Here is a 12397-nt window from a genome sequence, read left to right as displayed (position 1 = left end):
TTCCGGCTCCCCCAACCCGGTCTGGTTTCCCAGCCTGGGGAGTGGCTGAAGGAGGAGCGGCCCCAGAACCAGGGGTGCTCTCTGCCCGAAGCCCCCATGGCTCTGGGCGCCTTGTTACCTGATCTTTGTGTGATGTGTGTGTCGCAAGGAAATTTGCAGTGACTTTGGAGCCCAGACTGAGGAAGCGGAGGTGGCGAAAGGAGAGACAATACGGGCCCGAAGTACAATTAAGGGGCCAGAGCCGCTAGTCTCTCCCCCGCCCTCCCTGCCAGACTAGGAGCTGTCTGGCCTCAAACCTCAGGGCAACCCGCGAACCTGGAGCCGGAAACTCAGCCCGTGCCGGAGGGAACCAGAGGATCCGGCATCCAGAACGTTGGAGGAGAGCTCCCTTCCAACTTGGGGGCGCAGCAACCAGCCCTGCTGTGTTGCCGCGAATCCAATGAATGAAAGTGCACATTCCGACGAAAATTCCCGGTTTTTTCAGCTTTTGGAAGGAGAGCCTAGGGTCTGGGACGTCTCAGACAGACAGACAGACAGACAGACAGGCAAACCGCATCTCCGGAGGCAGACAGACTCACAACATGAGTGTGAGCCTAAAATCAAATGCAGGTTCAACATTCCCGAGGCCTCTCTGCCAGGCCGGGCAGGCGCCGATCTCCCTACCTTCTCTCCCCTCCAGGGCGTTGGGCAGAGACCCGGAAGACTCCGTCCCTCTGGCTTGGTCCAATCCCGCCTCGGGAAGCGCCTTCGTTACCTGCTCCTCGGCTCCCCACGGCCACAGATGCAGGGCAGCCGCCTCCCGCCGGGGGAGGGAAGCCCCGGCCACCGCAGCCGCCGCCGCTGCCCGCCCTCCTTCCCTCCCTCCCTCTTTCTCGCCCTCCCTCCCTCTCTCCCTCCCTCGCGCGCTGCCGCTCGCGGGGCCCTCCCGCGGGCAACCTGTTCTGGACCAAATCCAGGTATCTCCGAAAGAGAGAGAGAGAGAGAGAGAGAAGGACCTCTTACGTGGAAAAGAAAGAAAGAAAGACCCTTAACCGCGTTTATTTTCCAAGCTCTGACCACTGGCCGGCCTCTGTTCAGACGCCCTGGACACGGCCCTGTAGCAGCAGAGGTGTGCGGGGCCTGCTGCCTCGCCCACGCTGACCGCCGCGCCCCTCGCACAGCGCGCTCCACACTCTGGGCCGCCGCCCCCCGGCAGCCCAAACACCAAACAGACCTCAAGGTCCTTCCTACAGACTCAACATCCGGTCGTCCGCCTCGAGGCTGGCCTCCGCCCGCCCCGGAGCCCGCTCTGCTCCGTCTGCGGCCAAAGTCCACACACAATCCACCTTGCCCGTGCTCTCGCGCCGGGCCCGGACGCCCCTCCTGGCCGAGGCGCCCGCCGGGCCACACTCGGCCCACGGTCCTGCCCGGGACTGCAAACCTCGTCCCCTGCACGGGACCCACACAAAGCCCAGTGCCCTGACGCTCCCACCCGCAGCCCCCAGTCCCCAGCCGCTGCTGCCCTTCACCTGTTCCCGAGAAAGGCTGCGTCTCCGAGCCGGGGCAAAGCCGTGGGCCTGGGCGGAGGGTGCCGGGGGAACCGGGGAGCCGAGGTCCCAGGGAGGCTACAGAAGATCCGCCGGGCTAAGCCGGAGCCCCCGCAGCCCGCGAGATTATCTCAGAGACCAAAGCTCTCCTTGGCGAGCTCTTGCCTTTTCCTCCGTCTCCCGCAAGTCTTAAACACTCACACGCCGAGAGTTCAGCTCTATAAATCCTGCTCCTCTTTCCCATATCATAATTAAAAAAAACCAGTAGGGGAGGTTTTAACTTTTATTGCGATTTCTGGAGTTGGGCTGCGGAGCATATATTAAGTTTACGCTTATGCGCTCTCGGCGGGGAGGGTCCTTTAAGAAATAAAAATCCATCTTAATATCCGCAGACGAGAGAGATAATTTTTTCCCTCCTCTTCACGCTGTTTCTTCTGAAGACTCCCTTCCAGCGAAGCGAATAAATAATCACCATCGCCTTAGCCATAATCTACAGTCCCAGGGCCCCGGGGTGGACTCTGGCCACCAGCCTGGCCCTCACCTTGGCGGGATGAGAACTCACCCCATTTCCCAGGATTTGGGGAGGGGGACACCCCAGACTCATGGCTCTGTGGCCACCCCCCATCAAGCCCACCAGTTCTGAAACGGAAATGGGGGCAGAGAGAGACTCAAAGAGCAAAAGTCGTTCATTGGTGAATTTCGGCCCATGAGGGACGCTCTCCCCAAGCCAGGCACTCCTGAGCACCCCGCCCCTGCCTGGGACTCCCTTCACTCCAACTGGCCCTGTGATTCTGACAGCTTGAAAACTCAGAGACTGCTAAGGGCTCCCAAACCAGGGGAGCCCCTGCCTGCCTCGCACCAGCTGGCCTTCCTCTCTGAAAATCTCCCTATTTCCCCGGGAGCCATAGAGAGATTTGAGCGTTTTCCTTCAAGGGAAGAGATTCTTTTCCCCCACAAAGGGCTGGGGGACAGACGGAAAGACAGACTAACAAATTCAGCTAGGGAGAAGAAAGGCTCTATTCCATTTTCTCCTCTAGCCTCCCTGGGGTCAAAGGAAATCTCTTTGTATAAGAAAGACAGAAAAATACGTGAAGTATTCACGTAAAAAATAGACGTGGGATTTGAGAGAGGCTGGAGGAGCCAGAGATACAGAAACAGAGACTCACACTCATACAGGGTTAGAAATATCCCCCCAGCAGACCACTGTGAGAATATAGAACTCCAGGTATATATTTTGTTACAGGGACACAATTGTGTTCCCGTCTCCAAGTTGAGAATGTGTTAATAACCATACTATTTCCAAAGTAAGAGAACCAACAGCCTGTCCTCTTCCTTTTGGCTTTCTCTTTCCAAATCTCTTTGAGAGCAGGGGTGTATCTCCCCATTCTCCCTGACACCCCCCCCCCATTTTTTCTCTGCAGGCAGAGAAGCCTTTTTGGGGAGCCTTCTCTCTAGCCACCAGGGCCAGGATTGAGGAACCAGATGGAGAAAGGAGGGGAAGAAGCTTTGCAAAGTTTCACATTGCTCAGATTCTCCTTTACTCCATTATCCTCCCCTCCTCCCCCTGGCATCAGCCAACAACCTTCCCAACAATATGGTAATGGTGGGCGCTGGCAGCCTCCGTTCACCCAGACATTTCCACACAGCGCAAAGACAAGCAGCTGCCTGACAGCCACAGACACAACAGACCCAGGCCTGTGGGCCACAGACAGCGAGACAGAGACTAGAGCCAGGTTCCTGTCCTGATGTTTCCCAGTAGGGCGTGTGTGTGTGGGGGGGGGTTTCTACTTGGACTTGATGGCTTCCCTCTAACCTACTAATACCCTAAATATGCCCTTTCTCATTGGGGATGGAACTATAGAAGGGGAAGGGGGGGTGGCTGAGCTGGCGCTCAGAGTTCCCCAACTCTTGGGACCCCCCCCACCCCAGTCACCCCACTTTTCTAAGGGGAAGCTCCAGCCCCAGCCAACTGGAGGCAGATTTTTGTCTTTGGAGGTGGCAGGTGAGAGAAACTGGCCCTTCCAGAGACTCCCTTCTCTTTCTGTGCTCTCCTCTCTTCTACTGATCCTGCCCCACCCAGCTACCCAACTGAGCTGGCCCACCAGGCCACCTCTTACTCAAATTCCTGAATTTCCTTGGAATTGGCTAGACTTTCTTTGTCTGTCTCCATCAGCTGGGCCCAGGAAACAATAGCTGCAGGAAAAAACTCCTCTCCCTCACTCACAGGGATTGGGACAGGCTGAGGAGTGGACAGTATAAAACGGGGCTCTCCAGACTTGTCCTGCGGCCCCACTCACAGCTTGCCCTCATCAGTCTGTGCCCATTTGCCCTATCTGGGAGGGGGCTGTGGGGCAGTCCCACTGGGGAGGGAAGGAGCCGGGTAGGTGGATTGGGGCCCTCGACGAAAACCGACTGATGTAACTCAGGCAGTTTCTTGTTGCCGAGTTCAAAACTCAATCCCAACAACATGAAACTACCTAAGCCACAGATCAGCTGAGCGAGCAGGGCGGGAGATTCGGCTTTGCATCTATCGGGAGGAGAAGGGAAGGGGGTTGGGGAAGGAAGAAATTCAGCCCCGTCCCCCTTTCCGCCCCCACAACCTCCCTAAGGACTAGAGAGTAGACTTTGGGTGGCTGGGTGGGTAGGGGGTCTGACTGCCCTCATCAGCCTCTGGTCTAAGCAAATTGCTCAGGGAAACTCTGGTGAAATGGGACCTCCAGCCGCCAAACCCCCCGCCCCGCCCCCAGCACCACAGTGGAGCTATTCCCCTGCCTCTGGCTCTGGCCCTGGGGGAGGCTGGAGGGTCCTTCCACTCTTGAGCTGGGTCCCCTGTCTTGTCCATCTGGCTCTCCTGTGCTCTCCTCCTGGAATCCCTCCGATCCTCTCCCTCTCTCAGCTCTGCTTTGCTTCCCTGCATCTATGGGTGGCCGAACCAAGGCGCCTGTGCTCCAGAGCCTCTTCCAATCAGGCCACTTGCCTGGCAAAGCCCCACGGCCAGGGAGCGTGGGGACCGAGAGCCTGAATAAGGCTCACATCCAAACCAGCAGAAAGCAGGAAACCCAAGCTTCAAGCTCCAGCCCTTTCTAGCCCACCCTCCCCCTGCTTCCCCCAGCAGACGACCAGACTGAGCAACGTCTAGACCCATGTGTCGACCTCAAGGCGACCCTAAGTGCCCGTGTAGCGAAAGAAGCCAAAAACCACCAATTCACCCCTTTAACAGCCGAACCCCAAGGCAGCGGGGTCGGGGAGGGGAGGAGAGGGAGCTCCCGGCCACTGCCCTCCACTGCGAGCGGCCACAAGGCAAGCCTGGGTTCTCAGCAAGCTCAGATGCCCGAAACACCTTCCTCCCTGTTGTGCCCGCGGCACGGCCGGGCACCTGGGGACGCCGCTAGTCCCCACTCCGCCGCCAAGAGAAGAACAAGAAACCGCTTCTCTTACCTTGTCGCCGCCTCCTCCTCCTGCCTCTGCCCGAGCTTCTGCTGCTGCTGTCGAGGGGGGGGGGGTGGCTGAGCTCCTCGTCCCCCTCCGGCGGTTAAGTTTATTCCTCTCCTTGGATAGGTGGGGGGCTCTTGGGGTTCCCCCAGCAGCGGTGGGGTGTGCCTGGCCCAGCACCCCAGGCAATCAGATCCGTCTGCTCCTCAAGATTGCAGTTTGCTCTCTGCCTCTTTCCCTCCTCCAGTCACCTTTAAATGCATCTTTTACTGCAGCACCACATTATATTTGCAGATCATAAAATCCACCTCTCGCGCGCACCAAGACCGTCCTGACATTACTGTTTTATGACCTTGACTTATTGTGGTCACCTGGATAATATTTAAATCAACGTTATGGTCTCTCACTTACATTAAACCCGCCAAGAGACATTCTAGAAAGGCTCTAGGAGATGAGTCAAACACAAAACACACACATCCACACACTCAGCCTCGTTGGGGGGGGGGTGTTGCTAAAAAAAAACATTTAAAAACAAAAAACCACCCATTTGAGGATTACGATTCTGGAAATTTATTAGGATTTTCTTCTCCATTAAGGAAGCTACATGCAAAAGATACAACATACAGAATATCTTTAAATAACACAACTCCCAGACAGGGACAGGGCGATATTTGGGAGGGGGGGGGGAATTCTGTCTTTGCTTCACTATGTTCTATTTTAAATTTTTAAATTTTTTTTTTTTGTATTCCTCTGGATGGAATTTCTGAGGTGTCAGTGGCGGGGGGATGTGGGGGTGCTGGGAGGATTGGGAGAAAAGCAGAAAGCAGTACAAATACGAGACTTCAAGCAGATTCTCAGAGCAACCAGGAGGTAAAGACACGGAGAGGGTTTGCTGGAGGCGCTGGGCGCTACGACAAACACACAAAACACTAGCCGAACTTTCCAAAACGTCTATTATCCTAAGGAGGAAATGCAGCAAGGAAGGAGCGATTCTGACTGTGCTCTGCGAGATTACAGACCTTCTCTGGTTGATTTTTTTTCCCTCTTTTCCCCCCTATGATCGGGTGGATTCGACCTTAACTTTGCATGGAGGACAGGATGGTGTGTGTGAGTGCGTGGGTGAGTGAGGGGTTGACACACACACCAGCCACACTCCCACCCTTGTCTATGCGGGCACACCACACCCCACACCCCGGCACCCCATTTCTCATGCTTTAGGTGGATGCATCTTCGCAGCACGAACCATAGGTCCCTTGGAAGGAGAGTCTGAGGTCTTTGCCTTTTTTTGCAGGCGCGTTGCATTTATACTCAGGGAGGGAAAAAAAAATATACCACCAGGCACAAAGGGAGGAGGGGCGGGGAAAGGAAGGAGCGGGGAGAGGGGGGAGGGGGAGGGGAGGCCGCGCGCTCAGGTGAAATTAAAATTGGAGGTCAGTTCCCGGATCCGATTCTCTCGGTTCATTTTCTTGAGTTTCATTCTGCGATTTTGAAACCAGATTTTGACTTGTCTGTCTGTAAGGTTAATGGTCTTGCTAATCTCCAGGCGGCGCTCTCGCGTCAAATACATATTGAACAGAAATTCTTTCTCCAATTCCAGCGTCTGGTGTTTAGTATAGGGGCACCTCTTCTTCCTTCCGCTCTTTGCTGTCAGCCAATTTCCTGTGGTGTTTTCTGCCTTTATCTCCTCTGTTAAAAATAACATTATTTACATAAGTATCCCTTGAAGAGGCAAACCCTCGCTGCTGCCAGCCAGCTGTGGGGGCGGCTGAGGGAGCACAGGGGGGCTGCTTTCACCCCACAGGCCTGACTGGTGGGGTCCTCTTGGGCTCAGGGCTCTTAGAATTTCTTTGGGGTCCTGACTTACGTGGGGGGAAAGACAGACAGTTCTCGCCTCCAAAGCATTTATTAATTAAATTACCCCAATCCACCTTGACCTAGCAGATTCTGAGTACTCCCACTCTCCCTCAGCTTCCTGACCCTGGCACGCGCTCTCAACCTCACCAGGCCCTCCCTCCTCTGTGTTTCATTCCAGTTCTGGAAAAATCCAACTAGAAGGAAAAGCGCCTCCCAGGCCTCATACGGGGTTGCAGAGTCCCCCCTGCTGCCTAGAGCAATTCCCAGAGAGCTTTGACCCCTTTCAACTCAGTGGAGGGATGTTGTCGCCTTAGGCTCTGTGGCCAGAGGCCACCGCAGCTGTCCCTGCACCAGACCCCCAGCCCTTGTTCCCACCTGAAGTGCCACAGAGCAACTCTGCCCCTTTCAATCTCCCGTTGCCAGCTCTTCCTCTCCTGGCCATTTCCCCCAGGTGTGAGTAGCTGAAGCAGGGTTGCTGGTGCAGGCAGCAGAGGTCAGGGGCAACAGCTCTGGGGCGTGCTGAGGGGTCCTCAGACAACTGCCCTAGCCATGGGACCTAAGGTCAAGGGAGAGAGATATCCTGAGGAAATGCAGCCTCCTGGAAATCTCCACCTAGTCTACAGAGATATGTATGCCTGTACATACATGTGTATTCCTGTAGAGATGCACACTGTCACACATATGTACACACATAGGCACACACGTGTCTATTTATATAAGGAGACGCTATAGACATAGTGTGTGTTTCTCATTATCTTATTGACAACTTCTCTTCTTGGTACACATGTTGGCTGGAATGGACCAGCCTTGCTCCTCAAGCAGCAGAAGAGACCTTGGCCATCTTTTCTAGGGAAAAAAACCCCAGAGTCCAGACACTCAAGAAGGGCACCCAGCAAAGGACTCTGCTGATGGCTCTGTGCTCTATCTCCCCGCTTTGCCAAATGAAACTGCCAGATTCCTCGCTCTTATCTTCCTGGGGAGCGGGACGGGGCCCTGGGGGAATCAAGAGGCACACACACACACACACAAAAGCAAACTTGAGGCTATAGTTTAAGACATTTGAATGTCCTTAATTCCGCTCTGGCCTCTGCACCTGCAGCCTCTTGCCAAATTGTTTAGAGGCTCTCCACATCTAACTCTGTCCTATTTGTTTTCTTATTGGGCTTGTTGGGTTTGGGGGGGAAGGGAGAAATTACAAATGAGGAAGTCTGGCCAAAAGCCCTCTTGGCTGTGGCCTGGTTGAGACACCATATGGGGGAGGGTGGTGAAAGCAAGAAAGGCAGAGGCAAAGTGCAGAGTTAGAGGGATTAGTTGGGGTGGAGGGGCTTAGGTTGTTGTGGACAGGGGAGGAGAGGAAGGGTTGCCTACCCCAACGGGGGCAGTCCCAGTTAGGAGGTAGACTTGTTAACCTTGACTTTGCTTTTGGTGGGGGGTTAGGAGGCAGGTTTTCCCATCCTAAATTCGTGTCCCAACAAAGCTCAGAGCCTGGGGAGGGGGCACAAAATTAAACTTTCACGCTGCACATGTGCCACAGGGAAGCCTCCGTGGGTGTGTGTACCTCACTCCTGCAGCCTCATGAACACACCCGTGCTCATCTTCTGGCTGAGGAGACACCCAAGAGGGCAAAGCCCTACCCTTGCCCGCCAAAACAGTGTGTGTGCGTGTGTGCGTGTTTGAGAGGGAGCGGGCATGCGTGAGTGTGCGCGAAGCCTGAGAGAGGCGTGTGTGTGAGTGTGACACAGGTCGCCGCCAGGCATGCGTGTGCGCCGCATCCATATACAAAGCGCCACAAGATCCAGGCCGCCCCCAGTCTGCTCAGCTCTCTCTCAGTATTCCATCTCCCTGTACACCCAAAGAGCCCCATTTATATACAGCCTCCAGTAGCCAGTGCCGTGGGAAACAGGTTTATTCCTCTCCTCCCAGTTGGGCCTTTTCTGATGTTTTTTGTTTCAACTTTTCAGGGAAAGTCGGTCCCCTCAGGCTCCCTCCGCTGCTCCCATTTCCCCCACATTCTTTCTCCAGGTGTCAGAGAAAGGTCCTGGAGGCCCCCAGTTCCTGCAGCAGAAATGAATCTTGAACCCTGAGCTTGAACTCTGGATAGGCTTTCTCTCTCCAACCCAAATCACGATGAAATCCAACTAAAGCAACATTCCCTTTCAGGAGAAGACCGCTTGCCACGCACACAGAAATTTTCCAACCACTCATTTGTAAGCTGCTTTTGGAAGACAACGAAAAAAAATTTTTTTTTTGAAATTTAAGTAGAGAAAGAAAAAGGAAAAAAAATTAACAGGGGAGGCAAAAAAGAACTTACAACATCCCAAATGCCCTGTTCCAACGCCATCCCCAAGCCAGGCGTTTGGGGGAGGGAGGGAGGGACGTGGCGGTCAGCCCTTCACCTCCACCTCTTTCTGCCCCAGCCCCGCTGCCTGAGGCCCCCCCCAGCTGAGCCCAAACCGCAGGAGCCCAAACCACAAGCACAAATCAGACTCACAAACAACAAATCGCGCTTCGAAGGAAACAATTTTCAACTGGGAAAACGCAGGAAAGCGAAATCCCCCTTCTCCTAAGCCTTCCCTAGTCCCTGGCCCAAGATCGCCATTTTAAGCTTTTTGCCAGCTTCTGACCCGTATGGGGGACATCAGCCCCCCCAGTCACCACCGCAAAGCAAGCAAACCGAAGCCAGCACGCGCCCGGGAGCCGTCATCAGCCCTGGGCAGCACAAGGCGCCTGCAGGCTGCCCGCGGTGCGCACCACTCCCGGGTCTCGGCGCCCACGGCCGCTGCCGGCCCGGCCCCTCCACTCTGCCGCTTACCTTCCTTAGCCAAATGACGCGCCACCAGCCTGGCGCTCAGCAGACACGAGTCGCAAGCCGGGATCGCATTCCCGGGACCGTCCAGGGCCTCCTCGGCCCAACCCTCCCCTTGCCCCCGCCCCAGCCACGAAGACCAAGTGCCCGAGCGTCCCAGCCGGGCCGCGGCCCAGGCGGCCTTACCTTTCGCTTCGTTATCCGAGGTGTCTGGGCTGGAGTCCGCGGTTTTGGCCCGCTCCTTTTCGCTCTCCAAGGGGCTGCCTTTTGGGCCCGCCAGGCTCTGCTCGGTCTTGATCTCATTGGGGCTAGGGGTCTGGCTGTCGGACTTGGGGGTCTCAGGGAAACTCACTTTGCCCCCGAGCTGGGGCGACTCCAGATGTTCGGCGCGCGGGTTGAGACTGGCCCGCTGCTCAAAAGGGGCTTCGAAGTCGTTGGCCCCGGCACAGTGGGGCGGCTTGTCCAGCGCGGAGTAGCTCGGGCTGGCGCGGTAGTAGCTGGGCACGGGTACCTCGTGCTCCCCGAGGCAGGACTCCTGCAGGGGGTGGGAGTAGAGAGCTGCCTCGGGGCCACTTTTCGCCCGCTTCTCTGCGCTGTACATGCAGCAGACATTCTCCTCCTTGACACTAGGTGGGTAGGAGCAGGAGGACAGCGGCCTGCCAACAGGTTGTTCCAGGCGGTAGGTGGCTTTGGGGTCGCCCCAGGAGTCCAGCTGCGAGAGGTAGGACGGGTAGGTGTTGAGGGCGAGGTTGGGGCTGCTGCCCTCGTCCCTCTTGGAGAGCGAGGGCGCGAGCCCGCAGCCCCTCATCACCCCGCAGTTGAAGTCACTCCCAGATTGCATATACATGCCTGCGCTCCGGCTATAGCGCTCTCCTCCGCCGGGCGCAGCCAAGGGCTCAGCGTACGAGTTCGGAGTTACATTGCGAGGGCATGTCATTTTCAGAGAGAGGGGTTTTTAAGGAGCAATACTACAGCGGAGGAGCTGACATCTTTTTTTTTCCCCATCCGGGAGGGGGGGCGGTTGGAGGGGCGGGAGGGAAAAGAAGGGGAGGGGGGGGAAATATCAGCTCCATAATTATCCGCGCATTCAGTCCTCACCATGTGACGGCTAGACCAATGGGATTTGAAAATGGCCTTGATGATTCAGACGGCCGTGACGTCAGCGGGGTCAAGTTGTCGGCAGGCGGAGCGCGCAGCGTGGAGTAACAGCGCCACCTAGCAGCCGCCTCGGGGTAGGGGCGCCGGAGCCCTTCCCCGCGAACAAAGGAAGCGCCCCCGGGGCGGCAGGGGCAGGAGAGGGGTGGAGGAAGGTGGGAGGGGGGGGTTCTAGGAAGAATGGGGTTTGTTTACCCGGGAACAAGCCTGTAACTCTTGGGGAAAGTGGGGCGGAGAGGGGGGAAATGCAGGAGAGAGGGAGAGATCAAGGCATCTCGGGGCTCAAAACAGTCAAATTCAAATTAAAAGGTCAAGACACGATTCAGGTACTTCTTCCCTTCGCTTCACCTCTTCTTTTCCTCTCCTGGCCTCTGGGCCCCGCTTCTTCCCTTGGGATGGGTGTGGGGTGAACTTGGTGGGGAGGGCTCCAGTGGGCAGAGAAAGGGAGAAAAAGTTAAGGAATCCCAAACAGAACTAAACTTCCTGCTCTCCCGCGTCCCGGTTCGCCGGGCTTGGCCCGGGAGCTCAGTTCCCGGACCTCTCCGCTCATGGAAGCTGGTTGAGTTCTAAGTGCCCCGTGGGGCTTGACGGAGGAACCTCCCGTGTCTGGAGTGGACCAAGGAGGGGGTCACCATCACTTCAGGACTGCTCCAGGAGGGTAAAGGAGGTTTCCAGTGGATCTAGGGGTCGGGGGAGGAGGAAGCCGAAGACCAGAGGCACCGGCTCCCCGACCCCGGGAGCGCAGCCCGGCCTTTGCAGGGTGGGCGGCTCCTGGGTCACCATCTCAGGGGCTGGAAGGCTTTGGCCTTGGAGTCGGTTCGGCTGCTTTGCTGCAGGCCTTGGCGGCCCTCGCTTTCCAATTGACCTTGCCCCCACTAAAACAGGGAATATTCCCAGAGAGAAAGAGGGAGCCTGCGGGGCCTCCGCTGGTTTGTGGGGAGTCACGTATCACACGGGGAAACTAGGACACCAGATGCGACAAAATCCTACCCAGAGACGTGTCCTTTGCAGAGCGAATGGGCTGGGGGGGGGCGTTTTTAAATGGGGGAGAGGAACCAGCCTGTTTTTGTGGGTTTTATTTTTTAATAAAGGGAAAGGAGAAATCAGGGACAGGGTATATTTTAAATAGTTCTTTCCGTTTCTCCATGGCCTTTCTCCCAAAGCGAACTAAACTCTCCACCCCTTCCTCAGGAAACGGAATCTGGAGAATAACTTGTCTTTCCGGTCGCCCCACATTTCCCCCCACCCCGGACGAAGCCCGGGGTTTCGATTTTCCAAAGGGCTGGAGTCTGGCAAGGCAAGGACCGGTGCTCAGGGCGCCCTGGCGTGGAGTGTGGAGGCTGGATCGCTCCTGGAGAGGCCCAAGCCAGCGGCTGCTAGAAAAGGACTTCGGAAAGAAATCAGCCGAACTCTCTCATCCAGGGGGCAAGAGAGGAGGCACAGGGGTCCCTGGACCCCCGGGAATCCTGGAAGAAAATGTGTAATGTGTGACTTGTTTGCAGGGCCAGCCAGGGGGAGAGTAGAAAGGGTTTTGTGTTTTCATTTGCAGGGGTCGCCGTGGGCTCGGCGCAGGGGTTGGCCGGGGCAAGGTTAGGCTGTTTAGGCCCCAGACGAGACTTGGGAC

The 12397-nt window shown here is 56.4% G+C and overlaps 1 protein-coding gene across 1 annotated transcript; it reads right to left on the bottom strand.

The window, feature by feature from the left end:
* Nucleotides 1-5510: 5510 nt before the first annotated feature.
* HOXC10 (homeobox C10) lies at nt 5511-10654 on the bottom strand. The gene is made up of 2 exons (XM_030321595.2): nt 9805-10654; nt 5511-6644 (listed from the first exon to the last, which is right to left on the bottom strand). Exons 1-2 carry the CDS (start codon nt 10553-10555, stop codon nt 6367-6369), a joined length of 1029 nt encoding a protein of 342 aa, XP_030177455.1. The 5' UTR covers nt 10556-10654; the 3' UTR covers nt 5511-6366.
* Between the last annotated feature and the right edge of the window lie 1743 nt (nt 10655-12397).

The sequence above is a fragment of the Lynx canadensis genome, chromosome B4 (assembly GCF_007474595.2).
Source record: "Lynx canadensis isolate LIC74 chromosome B4, mLynCan4.pri.v2, whole genome shotgun sequence".
Taxonomy (NCBI): domain Eukaryota; kingdom Metazoa; phylum Chordata; class Mammalia; order Carnivora; family Felidae; genus Lynx; species Lynx canadensis.
The sequence above is the reverse complement of the archived record's forward strand: the minus strand, read 5'-3'. Positions and strand labels throughout refer to the sequence as shown.

Bases quoted from the DNA above. Each gene is read 5' to 3' on its own strand.
- HOXC10 (XM_030321595.2), bottom strand. From the start codon at position 10,555: ATGACATGCCCTCGCAATGTAACTCCGAACTCGTACGCTGAGCCCTTG. The intron at 6,645-9,804 runs GTAAGGCCGCCT...TATTTTTAACAG, and splicing joins CTCGGATAACGAAGCGAAAG to AGGAGATAAAGGCAGAAAAC.